General features: G+C 40.4%; 2 protein-coding genes across 4 annotated transcripts in view; one reads left to right on the forward strand and one right to left on the reverse strand.

Annotated features, from left to right (window-relative positions):
• The window catches only part of LOC132401907 (nardilysin-like), a 77581-nt gene extending 71289 nt beyond the window's left edge, over positions 1-6292 (forward strand). Inside the window, exon 31 of the mRNA XM_059984251.1 lies at positions 3670-6292. Coding sequence (XP_059840234.1) covers positions 3670-3867 — 198 coding nt within the window. The 3' untranslated portion in view covers positions 3868-6292. The remainder of the gene's footprint in view (positions 1-3669) is intronic.
• A 132-nt stretch (positions 6293-6424) lies between these two features.
• The window catches only part of osbpl9 (oxysterol binding protein-like 9), a 201014-nt gene continuing 194812 nt past the window's right edge, over positions 6425-12626 (reverse strand). For all 3 annotated transcript variants that reach the window (XM_059984253.1, XM_059984252.1, XM_059984254.1), the window contains one exon: positions 6425-7324. In XM_059984253.1, the coding sequence (XP_059840236.1) occupies positions 7250-7324 (75 nt within the window). In that variant the 3' untranslated portion in view covers positions 6425-7249. The remainder of the gene's footprint in view (positions 7325-12626) is intronic.

Raw genomic sequence — 12626 nt, forward strand, 5'->3', positions numbered from 1 at the left:
TCCCACTCTGTCGCATCTTAAACAACAAAATCCCAGAATAGTAAGTTGCCAGTCTGGTCCCTCCTGCAACCTAATGGCTCACTAATGGCTACAGTGTCATAGTTCCATGTATTGATCCATGCCCTGAGCTCACCTGCCATTCCCACAACACTTCTTCTATTTAAATATAGACAGCTCAGGACATTAGTTGTACCATGCTCAACCTTTTGTTTCCTGACTTTGTGGTCTTAACAACATGTGTCCACAACCTCTCCTTTATCTGTGCTGGCACTGTAGATTAAAACCCCCGTGCAGCATTGGTAAACCTTCCTGCTAGGATATTAGTCCCCTTCCAGTTCAGGTGCAAACAGTCTCTTCTGTACAGGTCCGACCTTCCCTGGAAGACAGCCTAAAGATCCAAAAATTTTATGTCCTCCCTCCTGCACTAACTCTTCGGCCACATGTTAATCTCTATAATCTTCCTATTTCTGGTCTCACTAGCACATGGCAATCCTGAGATCACAACCCTGGAGGTTCTGCCCTTTACCTTAGCACTAACCTCCCTGAATTCATTTTCCAAAACCTCATCACTCTTCCTGTCTATGTCATTGCTACCTACATGGACCACGTCCTCTAGCTACTCAGCCTTCCACTTAAAAATGCTGAAGACCCTATTGGAGATTTTCCCAGCACCTAGGAGTCAACATATCATCAGAGAATCTTGTTTACATCCACAGGACCTCCCTTCTGTTCTCCTAACAAATGAATCTCCTCTCACCACTGCTCTCCTCTTCCCCACCTACTCCTTTTCCTTACTGAGTCAGACTCGGACTCAGTGCCAGAGACCTGACTCTGTGACTTTCCAATGCTAAGTCATCCCCGCCCCCCCCCCCCCCCCCACCAACCTCCGCAACAGTATCCAAAGTGGCATACCTTTTGTTAAGGGGCTGACCAACTCTGCATTGGCTGTTTTAACTTTTCCCTTCCTGTGACCCAGTTTTTGGGTCCTGCACCTTTGGTGTAACCACCTCCCTATATGTCCTACCTATCACCCCCCCCCCCCCAAATGATCCGGACTTCATTTAGTTCCAGTTCAAACTCCTTAACGTGGAATGTTTACCTGCAAGAAGTGCATCTTAGTCATCAGGAACACTGGAGTCTACCTGTCTTCCCATATCCTGCAAGAGGAACGTTCATCTATTTTGCCTGGCATCCCTCCTGCTTTAACTGAGCAACACAAAGAAGGATAATCGACTGTGGGGGGGGAGGAGAGAATCTACCTACAGCTTTATGCTTTCTCTGACTGAAGTCTCTCCTCACTGAAACTTCAAAATCCCCACTCTTAACACTGTCTTCTCCAAAAATGGTCACTTCACTTGTCCCTGCCTTAATTTAATTTGTTCTTGCAAATCAATCTTGATCGCTGATTGGCTGCTGTTCAAAAACACCAAACTGCTGTGAGTCAATGCCTTAGGTACTCCATCATTGAGCCTCAGTAAGCTACATCTTCTCGTGTTTCGCATCTCTCATTGGCCACTGCTTAAAAACACCAAACTGCTGCAGTTCAATGCTTTATGTATTTGTTTGGCTAACCTGAGTGAGCTACGGTTTCTCACACTTCAGATCTCTGGTTGTATCGGTATCATCCTATCTATACTAATCCTATTTGTCTGCATTGGGCCTGCATGCCACCATGTCTTTCTTGTCCAAATGCCTTTTAAATATTGTCATTTGATCTGCCTCTAGCAGCCTTTTCCAGAAAACCAGCATCATTTGTCTGCAAAAACACCCTTTAGTTCCAGACTCTAATGCCCCTGGAAAATTATTATCTATACCCTGCATCATCTTGTAAGGTCACTCATCACCTTCATATATCTAATGAGAATAAACTCAGCCAATACAATCTCTCCTTACAACTACCTTTCTGGATTGCTTCTAGTGCTAAGATTATTGAGTACTGTATTAGCATAGGTCAGGTAAATGCTTGGTTGAAGGGATGGTGTTTAGGTTCCTGGATCACCAAGATTGCTTCTGCAGAAGGGAGATTACACCTCAACTAGAATGGGACCAACCTCATTGAGGGGAAGATTTGCCTGTGCTGTTGGTCTAGGTGTTCGGGTGGAGAGGGAAAACAGCAAGTCCAGTAGGCAGAGGAAGGCTCAACAGGAATTCAAAGCTAAGTTGCGCCTATTTAAATACGAGATAACTAAAGTAGATGAACTCAAAGCTAATTTAAGCAAAGAAACACAATATAGATGCCATCACAGAGACGTGGCTGGCAACTCAATATCCCAGGGTATAAAATATTCAGGTGAGACAATGAAGTTAATGAGGACGTGGCATTGCACTGTTAGTTAGTGCATGACTTCAGTACTGAGAGAGGATATCCTTGAAAGCTTCTCAAATGAGGCCAAATAGGTAGAAATTGGGAACAAAGTCTGTTGACATCTTATTAGGATGTATTACAGATCTCCCAACAAGACAATAAGAGATAGAACAACAATATTTTGGCAATAAAACTGGGTTGTGGTACCAGGGAGTATTAATTTCCTGAAGAATAACTAGGCTTGTCTTAAAGACTGAGGAAGATGACATTTTTGAAATGTATCCTGGACAGCTTTTTGACAATTTTTATAAACTAATGAGGAAAGGAACATTGCTGGATCTTGGGCAATGAAACTGATTGAAAGGAGTGTTGGTGGGGGTGTGCTATTAGAAGAGTGACTGTAGCTCCTTATATTTCAAAGTATTTGGAAAAAGATTGGGGTGGGCCAGAAATAAACATCTTAAAATGGCAGAATGCTGATTTCATGAGAACAAGAGCATCCACTTACAGCGACATTTGCACTGTGGGAAAGAACTCAAAGGAGAAATAGGAATTCAGTGCAAATGTAAAGGCCAGGAACAGGTTCAGGTGATTCTGGGCATTGAGTATTATTGAGATTGGTTAGAGATAAAGGAAGCATGAGGCAGGTACAGAGAACTAAAGATAAATGAGGCCCATCAGAGTAGAAAATAAGGCAAAACGATTTGGTGTAATGAGTCCCTCTTTTGCCGGTCTGAAGTTATGTGTTCAGGCTTTTCAGAGTGCAGCATTTCCACGTCCTTCATCTGTGAGGCATTGTCTCAAGTGCTGCATTGATCTGCAGCAGCCTGGGCTGGCTTAAACTAATTCCTAGGCTTTTACTCAACTTGAACTACTTTTTACACATTTCTCCCATGAACCTTGATCTTTGAATTCCATCACTTTCCCACTTACAAAACTCTTACCTAATCCCTGAGCGTTGCGAGTCAGAGAAAATGCTACAGCCCCTATCAAAATATAAGCAGTACTCATGCAGTGCACCCTGAAAATCAATTATGAATGTGGATCTTGTATTCTGGCACTGTATGATTTCACTTACTTATGATTTGTGCCACAGTGTAGATATGATGTATATTACTCACCTCAGTGTAATAATCAGCATTTCAGAAAAGACCTAAAATCCTCAGGAAAAGTCCAAAAAAGATTGAGAATATTCTACTGGTTGTGATCTGGAAGAAAGAGTTACAGTACTATTGACATTGAAGCAATAATAGCTGGATTACTTTTAAATAGAACTGTAATAGATTGAGGGGCAAGTGGCCTATCATGTAGAAACATTGATTGTGATATACTCATGTTAATTCTTGTTGATTATCATTTCATAGGTAATTGGATATGGGCAACATGAACCAGATAAGGCAACAGACTCCACATTTGAAGCTCAGCCTATGGGTGGAGAAAATAATCAACTAACTTATTATGTATCTGTGTCTCCTCTGATGAAAGATGCAATTGCCATTAACAACATCTCTGCTTTCACTTCAAGTCTAAAGCTTTACAATTTTCATAAAATTTTGAAATGAGGTTAAATCAAACCATAAGAATGTGGTGTGTTGCTAAGAATGTGCAGTTAACCTATAAAATGAAATCTGATTAGTGTTTCTGCTTTGAGCAAAGGCATTTCACCATGAACTGATATATTTCAAAAGTATGTTAATATAACTAAGAGTTTATTATGAGGTTTATGCCTTTACAGATCATCCAATAACATTGCACCAATTCACTGAGGCGCAGGTACAAGTAGATATTTAAATGATAATGCACTTTGGTTTGCCATTACTTCACTTTTTGGGGGGAAAAGTCACAACAGTTTGGTAATAATTTTTTCAAGAGGTATTATGAATGCTTCCTGTTCATAGTAAGCCTCAAACCTGACACACCAACCAGTTCTGCATGCGAAATAATCATTATGCAGCCTTGGATAACTCCCCAATGAACTGGTGTTCTTAGAATACCAAACTGATACTTTTGCAAAGAAAACAATAACTAATCCTTAATTAAAGCTGTGAGGGAGTTGTTTTAAACCTGTATTGTTTGATTTTATTGCTTTCTAGTTTTGGTGGGGAGTAGGGACATTTTAAATTTCCTGTAAGAATTACAATTCATAAGTTGAAGCCAATTGGTGTTTTCTTTTCATTTAAATGACATTGATTAATTTTAGAAATTACCATAAAGGTGGTTACAGTGGGAATCAATTTACAGGGGATGGAGGTAAATTCCTAGTTGTGTTCTTTTTCAATCCTAGATTTTGGTTTCTAACTATATATATTAGAGTACCTTAGAACTTTAAAGTAGAAAGGCTTGTTTCTGACATTTTATTTTGTCTTAAAATTTTAAAGTTCTGTAAGAGTTATGCTTTATTGTGGTTTTATTTTAATAGCTCAAAATGAAAGTGAAAATAAGCTAGAATTTTTGAGTTAAATATAAAGAGAAATTTTGCATACTATTTTAGAAGTAGCAAACAGTATTGATTCTGGTTTCTTAAAAAAAATCATATGAATTTCTACACCTCAATAACCTTAAAAGACACAGTATGTATTACAATGTGCATCCAAGCAAATTTATTATACTTGAGCATAATAACTACTGGAAGAATTCAGTGGGTCAAGAAGCATCTGTGGAAACAGAAGAAATGTTGATGTTTTAGACTGAGATGGGGAGGAAGGATGGCCAGCATATACAGTAGCTAAGTAGAACCAGGTTTGGGGGAGTGGAGAATGATGGGCAGATGGTTGATAAGGATGGAAAAGATGAAAAGGAGAGGGAACCTGGGGTGACTGTTGGCAGTAGAAAGGAATACAAGGAGTGTGTTATGTGAAAGTAGAAAATTCAACATTCATGCCATGGGTTTGCAAGTTACCTAAGTGGGATATAGATGCTGTTCTACAGTTAGTCTCATGTCTTCAGTTGACTACTATTGAGAATGATAGTTTTGACTGAGCTCAAGGTGGAAAGGTATATAATTTGTTCTTGGATGATTTTTTTCCCTCCCTTTAAGCTGTATATAAGAATTTGACATTAGAAGGTTTCAGCAAATAAATCTGCATTCTATTTAACAAATCTGGGGAAAACTAGTAGCACACAGGTGACATTGAATGTTTTATAAACTTAACTTGCTGCCCTTACAGACATGTTCAACAATTGGACACTTTTAGTTGGGACAGCAAGTCTCAATCAAATACATGTACAGTTAGCTTCGTAAATAATTGGATTGTTTTTAACTGGCAATAATTAGTTAAACTTGCATGTGAAAGAGATTTGAATGAGCATCAAATTATTAAACTTGGTCTCCACACAAGTTAGTGTATTTAGAGGCAGTATAAGGAAAAACTGTACCATTTGCTAGCTTCTGTTTCTTACCAATTTTAAATAGGTGATCATTTTGAACAATTACAAATTATTGATTCTGAAATTACTGTACTGGTTGCTGCAGTCCACAGAAATAACTCCAGAGTGGTGGTAAAAAGGCAGTTCAAAAATTTTGAGACCAGGCATGCAGTAGGATGGTGTTGGCAATGGTATTCATGGCTTAAAAAATGGTGATAGTTAGCTTCAGGAGCCGCTATTGAAATGTTAAAATATAAAGCTGCTGCTAATAGTTGAAGGTGACTATGAGCAGATAACCTTTCCTGAAGCTTACGCAGGGCACTCATTTTTTGAGTCACAATGCTCCTTCCATATTTCCACTGTATAAAAATTGTGAACTGCTGTAACCCCATCTTTGCATGATTGTATTAATTCTGGTAATCTCGTTTCAGCTTGTGCAAGGTGTCTTTTGTCAATAGTGAAAAGGCAGAACTATTAATAAGAGAAACGAGGGATCCAAATGTATAATGAACATGTATATGCAAAGAGAAATGAAAAAAAATTGTGAACTTTTTTGGTGTACAGCAAAAGAGAAATTACTTTTATCCTGTAAAATTAAAGTTGTGATTAAACTAACAAAAATATTGTAATCATTTTCCTTGCCCTGTAAGCCAAAAATTTAAGTATTTTCTGATGGTTCTATATTGTCAGATATTTGTTATTCAAATAGTGCAACATTAATTTGAGCAAAATCATTATGGTCACTTCCAAATGTTCTCCATGAAGGTTTATTATGTTGTTACAATAATCAGAATGAAAACTAGCCGCAATCATTCATTTTTGGAATAAAATTATATACAGGTTTCAATCAAATGTGACACTCTGAAATTAATAACAAGGCCTCTGTGTTAAATTATAAAGCAGTCATTGGCTTCATTTTCATTTTGTACCTGCTATATATAAACATGTATTCCAGTTCACACTTCTTATTAATGAAATTCTCCATATATATATATATATATATTTACTATATATGTACACATATCTATGAAAAGAGGTTCAGGCAATAAAGAAACATTCTAAGAGAGTCCTACATTTGCAAACAGGACTTAAGAACAATACATCAAAGTGGTACATTTTTAATTCTGTAGCATGACATTACGGACAGTGCACTAAAATAGGTTGTACAGCTATCCAAAATCTATTCTTGGCTGCCTTTTTGATTTGCAGTGTTGACATAAATTTGGCAGATGAAATTGCATACTTGGAGAATTGCAACACACTACTACAAGTTTCTGAAGTGGAGCAGGAGCAAACATTCCAATATTTCATTGTACAGCACTAAAAAGAATATTCTTACAACTCTTGCAGGATGTTAATTGTTCCACCACATCTTTTTGAAGTCCAATTTCCCTGAGAAACAAACCACTTAAAATTTACCAGATGAAATCTAAACAATGCATTTCTTAAATGAATGCATTTATGTAACCACAAAGTTATAGTGTTTTATTAAATATTAAGAAACGATACAAAATTTCTGTTAGGCAAAAGGAAGTCTTAATTGTAGGCTTTAAATGTTCAACCATTTTGAGTAATATCCTAATATTTATTGCCACCTAGCCTCTTTAGCAGTGGATAATCATATATCCAACATTCGCCATCTTCATGGAACACCTAAGAGGGAAAAGATCAAAGGTAATTTCCAACCTTGCGTCAAGCAAACTATATTAAATAAATGAACACAAAGGGAAGACAGTTGTGCAGCTGGTAAAGGGTGGAACAGAGGTAGAACCAGTAGCGCTGCTTCATAGCTCCTCTGACCACATTTCAAATCTGACCTCCAGTGCACAGCTTGTACATACTTCACATATTATGTTATGGATAATAATACCCCAGTATTGTTTTCCTCCCACATTTCAAAAATGTGCTTGTTACAAGATTAATCAAGTGCTGTAAATTGCCCCTACTGCACAGGTGAAGTGGTAAAACTGAGAGATTAATGATGAGAGTTTATAGCCATATGCACAGGTGTAATGAAAAATACTAAATGGGTATTTGATGCTTTTATGAATTTGGTCTTTTTATGCTGTTATCTTTCTAAGACTGACATAGCAAACTAAATACATATGGTGCCAAATATAGTTGAAATAGCTTCCTTTCCATTGCTCTAGGTAACTGCTTTATAAAACACCCCCATTCTGTCTGCAAGGGTAACCTTAAGGTTAAGTGGCTAGCCTCTATAACTGACTATCTCACTCACGGCTTAATCTATCCTTTTGGGTTCTAACTGTATTCTCACAAAGCTCAAAAAAAACCTGATTAGATTGCAATAGATTACAATCATTAGTCATCCTTGTTTAGTTCCTCAGTTCCAGCACTCAATTTGCTCCCCAACCACAGATTTCATTCATCCATACCTGTTTTTTTTACACCAGCTAAAAGCAACATACTATTACTATCACACAGTCTTTCTTGGTCTCCAGCCTATTAAAGATATTGCTTCATTTTCTTTCCACTCCTATCCTTAGCAATTTCAAACAATTCATTTCTAACTACACCAACCAATTGGGCAAAAGGGCCTATTTCCATTGCTGGAGGAATCTCAGATGGTGGCAGTAGGGCATACAGGAGTGAGATATAATAGCTGGTTGAGTAGTGTCGCAGCAACAACTTTGCACCCAACATTATTAAGACTAAAGAGCCAATTGTGGACTTCAGAAAGGGTCAGACAAGGAAACACACACCAGTCATTGTGTTGCCTTTACGGCACTTATTTAAAATATTTTCGCTTTAGTAATTCGTTTGTTAGCATTTTAGTTAAAAGTCAGGATTGTTTAAAGTAAATTCGTTGTCTGTGATATATCGCGGCATGCGATGACGTCACATCCGGTTTCGCCGCATCCTGTGGGAAAATACTGGTTTGGAGAAACGGGAAGGAGGGGGCTCACATGTGTAGGATCAGCGCGAGAAAAGTTGTCTTTCTACGCACTAGAAACATAGTGAAGCAACGCCGTAAGTTCATGAGATAATTGATATGTTGAATTAAAATGTTAACGCTGATTCTGTTAAAAGTAATGATGGTTGATAAGGTTTATGTTTTCGTTAGTTAAAGAGTTGCGGATAGTTTGTGTTGAAGTGTATTTAAAGCAGTCAATAGCGTAGGTAGATTCTGACTGTATGCTGCACTTTAATGTAATGTAGTTGTTGTAGTTTTACTTTTGCAAGTATTTACGATGTAAATGTGATATCAAGAAGGAAACAAACGCTGTACAAATCTTGTATTGTTTTATCACAGTTTTCACCATATGTTAATGAGGAAGAGTGAACAGTAAACGGTTAATCTTACTGCGATCCTGTTTTCATTGACTATGGTTTACCTCGGTGTTTAGTTCGGCGTTCTCTTACACCCGAGCGAGAACACTACAGTGAAAAGGCGGCATTATCAGGTGTTTCAAGTGCTGCAATGACAACTCGATCCAGCATCAAAATGTTGCCATCCAGCGACAGGGGCAGTAGGGCATCATCAAGTAAGGCTGCCCATGCAAGAGCTAAGGCAGAAGCCGCCAAGGTGCGAGCATTCTACGCCAAACAAGAAGCAAAATTGAAAATGGAAGAGGCTACCAGAGAAGCCGAAAACCAGAAGGAAGTGGCTGCTAGAGAAGCCAAAAACCAGTTGGAAAGGGCAAGGATAGCATCAGAGTTAGAAGTCCTGACGCTATACCGAGAAGCAGAAGCTGCCAGGGTGGAAGCAGAGTTAATAGAAGATGCTGAAGAAATGTATGATCTGGTTGACGTAAAATCTACTTAAGAAAAGATCAGATTGGAACGCACAAGCGACTATGTCCAATCTCAAATAGACCTGAAGATTCGTTCTTCCTCTCCATACTTATACGATAACGCCCCACTTCACGAGGAGTCTCAGAGAGGCCCAATTGCATCACATCCATCCGAGGAAGACAATTTACCCTTGCAACTCCGCGATGAATTCAAGAACGAAAGGGCTGATGACAAATACTTCTCGACACCAAACTTACCAGATTTGGCGAGAGGCAAAGACCGAATTCAGGACAGCGAATTCCATAACAGAAGTACGCCCTCAGTCATATACCCGCCGACATATTCCCACAGCCCGCATGCCACTTGCAGTTGAACCCATGGCACAGTATTTAGCACGACGAGATCTTGTCACTTCAGGACTGTACCAGTCTGACGATAAACCTGAAAATGACCGTGCATGGTACTCCACGTTCACCAACGCTATTGACGGAGTCCAACCCAGAGCAACCCAAGAGTTGGACCTTATGGCGAAATGGCTGGGGAAAGAATCATGCGACCAGGTGAGACGCATACGTTCAGTGTACATCAACAAACCCGAGCTAGCCTTAAGCAAAGCATGGGAGAGACTTCGGGAGGGCTATGTGGCCCCCGAAATTATTGAAGCGGCGCTATATCGACATCTGGGAAATTTTCCTAAGGTGTCAGCCAAGGACCACACGAAGTTAAGAGAGCTCGGAGATTTACTCACGGAGATTCAAGGCGCCAAAGAAGATGGCTACTCAACTGGTCGAGTATACCTCGATACTCCATTCGGGATTAGACAAATCGCGACAAACTTCCATTTGGACTGCAGGGAAGGTGGATGTCAGTTGCCTCAGAGTACAAGGAAGAGAACAATGGTTGATTTCCTCCCTTCGAGTATTTCACTAGGTTTGTGTGCAAGGAGGTGAAGAAGCGAAACGACCCTAGCCTCATGGGTCCAGGAAGCAGTACAATTTACACCAAGCCAGATAAATCAACTTCGAATAATTTCAACATTAATAAACCTGTCTCAGTGCTTAAGACTGAAGCCTTTACAACTAACGACCCTAGCAAGAATTGTCCATTGCATAACAAACCCCACCCCCTCAGAAAATGCAGAACGTTTAGGGAAAAACCCCTTGAAGAGTGGTTGGCTCTTCTCAAGGAGAAAAGAATATGTTTTAAAAGCTGTTTCTCTACCTCACCTTGCTAGAGAGTGTACGATCCCCATGAAGTGTCCTGAATGTAATAGCACTAATCATGATCGGGCCATGCATCCCAGCCCGTTACCGCAAACCGACGAAGCTCCTTCACCCCCACAACAGGACGGCAGAGAGGGAGAGGCTCACTCCAGGACAACTGTTGTCAGCTCGAGCTGTACAGAAGTTTGCGGTCAAGCTCAGTCAAGCCATTCTTGTTCAAAGATCTGCCTCACTAAGGTGTACCCTAAGGGAGCCAAAGACAAGGCATCAAAGCCTATGTAATTCTGGACGATCAGAGCAATCGCTCACTAGTCAGTCCAGAGTTCTTTGACTTGTTCAACATTGAGAGTAATCAGTTCCCATACTACCTTAGAACTTGCTCAGGCAATGTGGAAACTTATGGAAGGAAGGCAGAAGGCTTCCAGCTCGAGTCCCTGGATGGTAAAGTCGTCATCTGTCTCCCTCCACTCTTAGAGTGCAATGAAATTTTGAAGAACCACACTGAGATCCCGACGCCAAGTGCGGTGCTACACCAGCCACATCTCCACCACATCGCCAAACACATCCCAGAACTGGGTCCAAAAGCAGAAATACTCCTGCTATTAGGAAGAGATGTTCTCCGGGTGCACAAGGTTAGGCAGCAGGTCAATGGACCACACGACGCCCCCTTTGCACAACGCCTGGATCTGGGCTGGGTGGTGACAGGAGAGGTGTGCCCTGGCAATGTACACAAACCTACGGTTAACACATTCAAGACCAATATGCTAGAGAGTGGCCGCCATTCAATTTTTCAACCCCGCACAAGTGTCATGTGTATTAAGGAAGCATGACAAGGCTTTAACAAATGTAAAGTAACTGATGAGACGCTGGGTCAGTCAGTCTTCACTTAAACTGAGCATGATAATAAACTTGCTCCAACAGCTCAAGACACCATTTTCTTAAAAACAAAGGACACCAAGGTCTTCAGAGACGAAGGAAATAATTGGGTCGCCCCACTACCTTTCAGAGAACCATGCCAGTGCTTGCCAAACAACAAAGAGCAGGCAGTCAAGCGGTTCACGTCCTTGCAAAAAACCCTGAAAAGGAAACCTGAGATGCAACGCACCCGATTGACCCACGAGGTACTGTGCACACTAATGGCAGAGGTCACAGCCATTATAAATGCACGATCACTCCTACCCGTGTCTTCTGACCCGGAAAACCCCCTCATACTCTCGCCATCAATGCTCCTTATGTAGAAGGCAGGAGCTCCCCCTCCACCAGGGGACTTCTCTGATAAAGATTTGTACACAAAGCAATGGAGACAGGTCCAGGCTCTGGCAAATCAGTTCTGGTCTCGTTGGAGACAGGAATATCTACCTTTGTCATCATAGAGGAATCAGAAGTGAAGTAAGTTCAAGATCCTGGGTGTCAATATCTCTGAGGATCTAAGCTGGACCCCAACATATTGATGTGGCTATATTTAATTAGGAGTTTGAGGAAATTTGGTGTCACCTAAAACACTCAATTTCTATGAGAGCATTCTAATTGGCTGCATCACCATCTGGTATGGTGGGGGCGGGGGGGGGAAGGGGAGAGAACATGGCTTCTGGACAGGATTGAAGCTGGAGAGAGTTGTAAAATTAGCCAGCTCCATCATTGGCACTAGTCTCTGTAGTATCCAAGACATCTTTAGGGAATGGTCCCCAAAATGGTGGTGTCCGTTATTAGAGACCGCCATCAGCCCAGAACATGCCCTTTCCTCATTGTTAACCACCAAGAAAAAGGTACAGAAGCCTAAAGGCACACTCAACAATTCAGAAACATCTTTCTTCCCCTCTGCCATCTGATAACTGAATGGACATGAACACTTCCTCACTACTCTTTTTCTGCACTACTAATTTAAGTAATATATATACACTCACTGTAACAGCTTTTGCCACTCTATATCATGTATTGCATTGTACCGCTACCGAAAAGTTAACAAATTTCATGAC

Source organism: Hypanus sabinus, chromosome 11, assembly GCF_030144855.1.
Source record: "Hypanus sabinus isolate sHypSab1 chromosome 11, sHypSab1.hap1, whole genome shotgun sequence".
Classification (NCBI taxonomy): domain Eukaryota; kingdom Metazoa; phylum Chordata; class Chondrichthyes; order Myliobatiformes; family Dasyatidae; genus Hypanus; species Hypanus sabinus.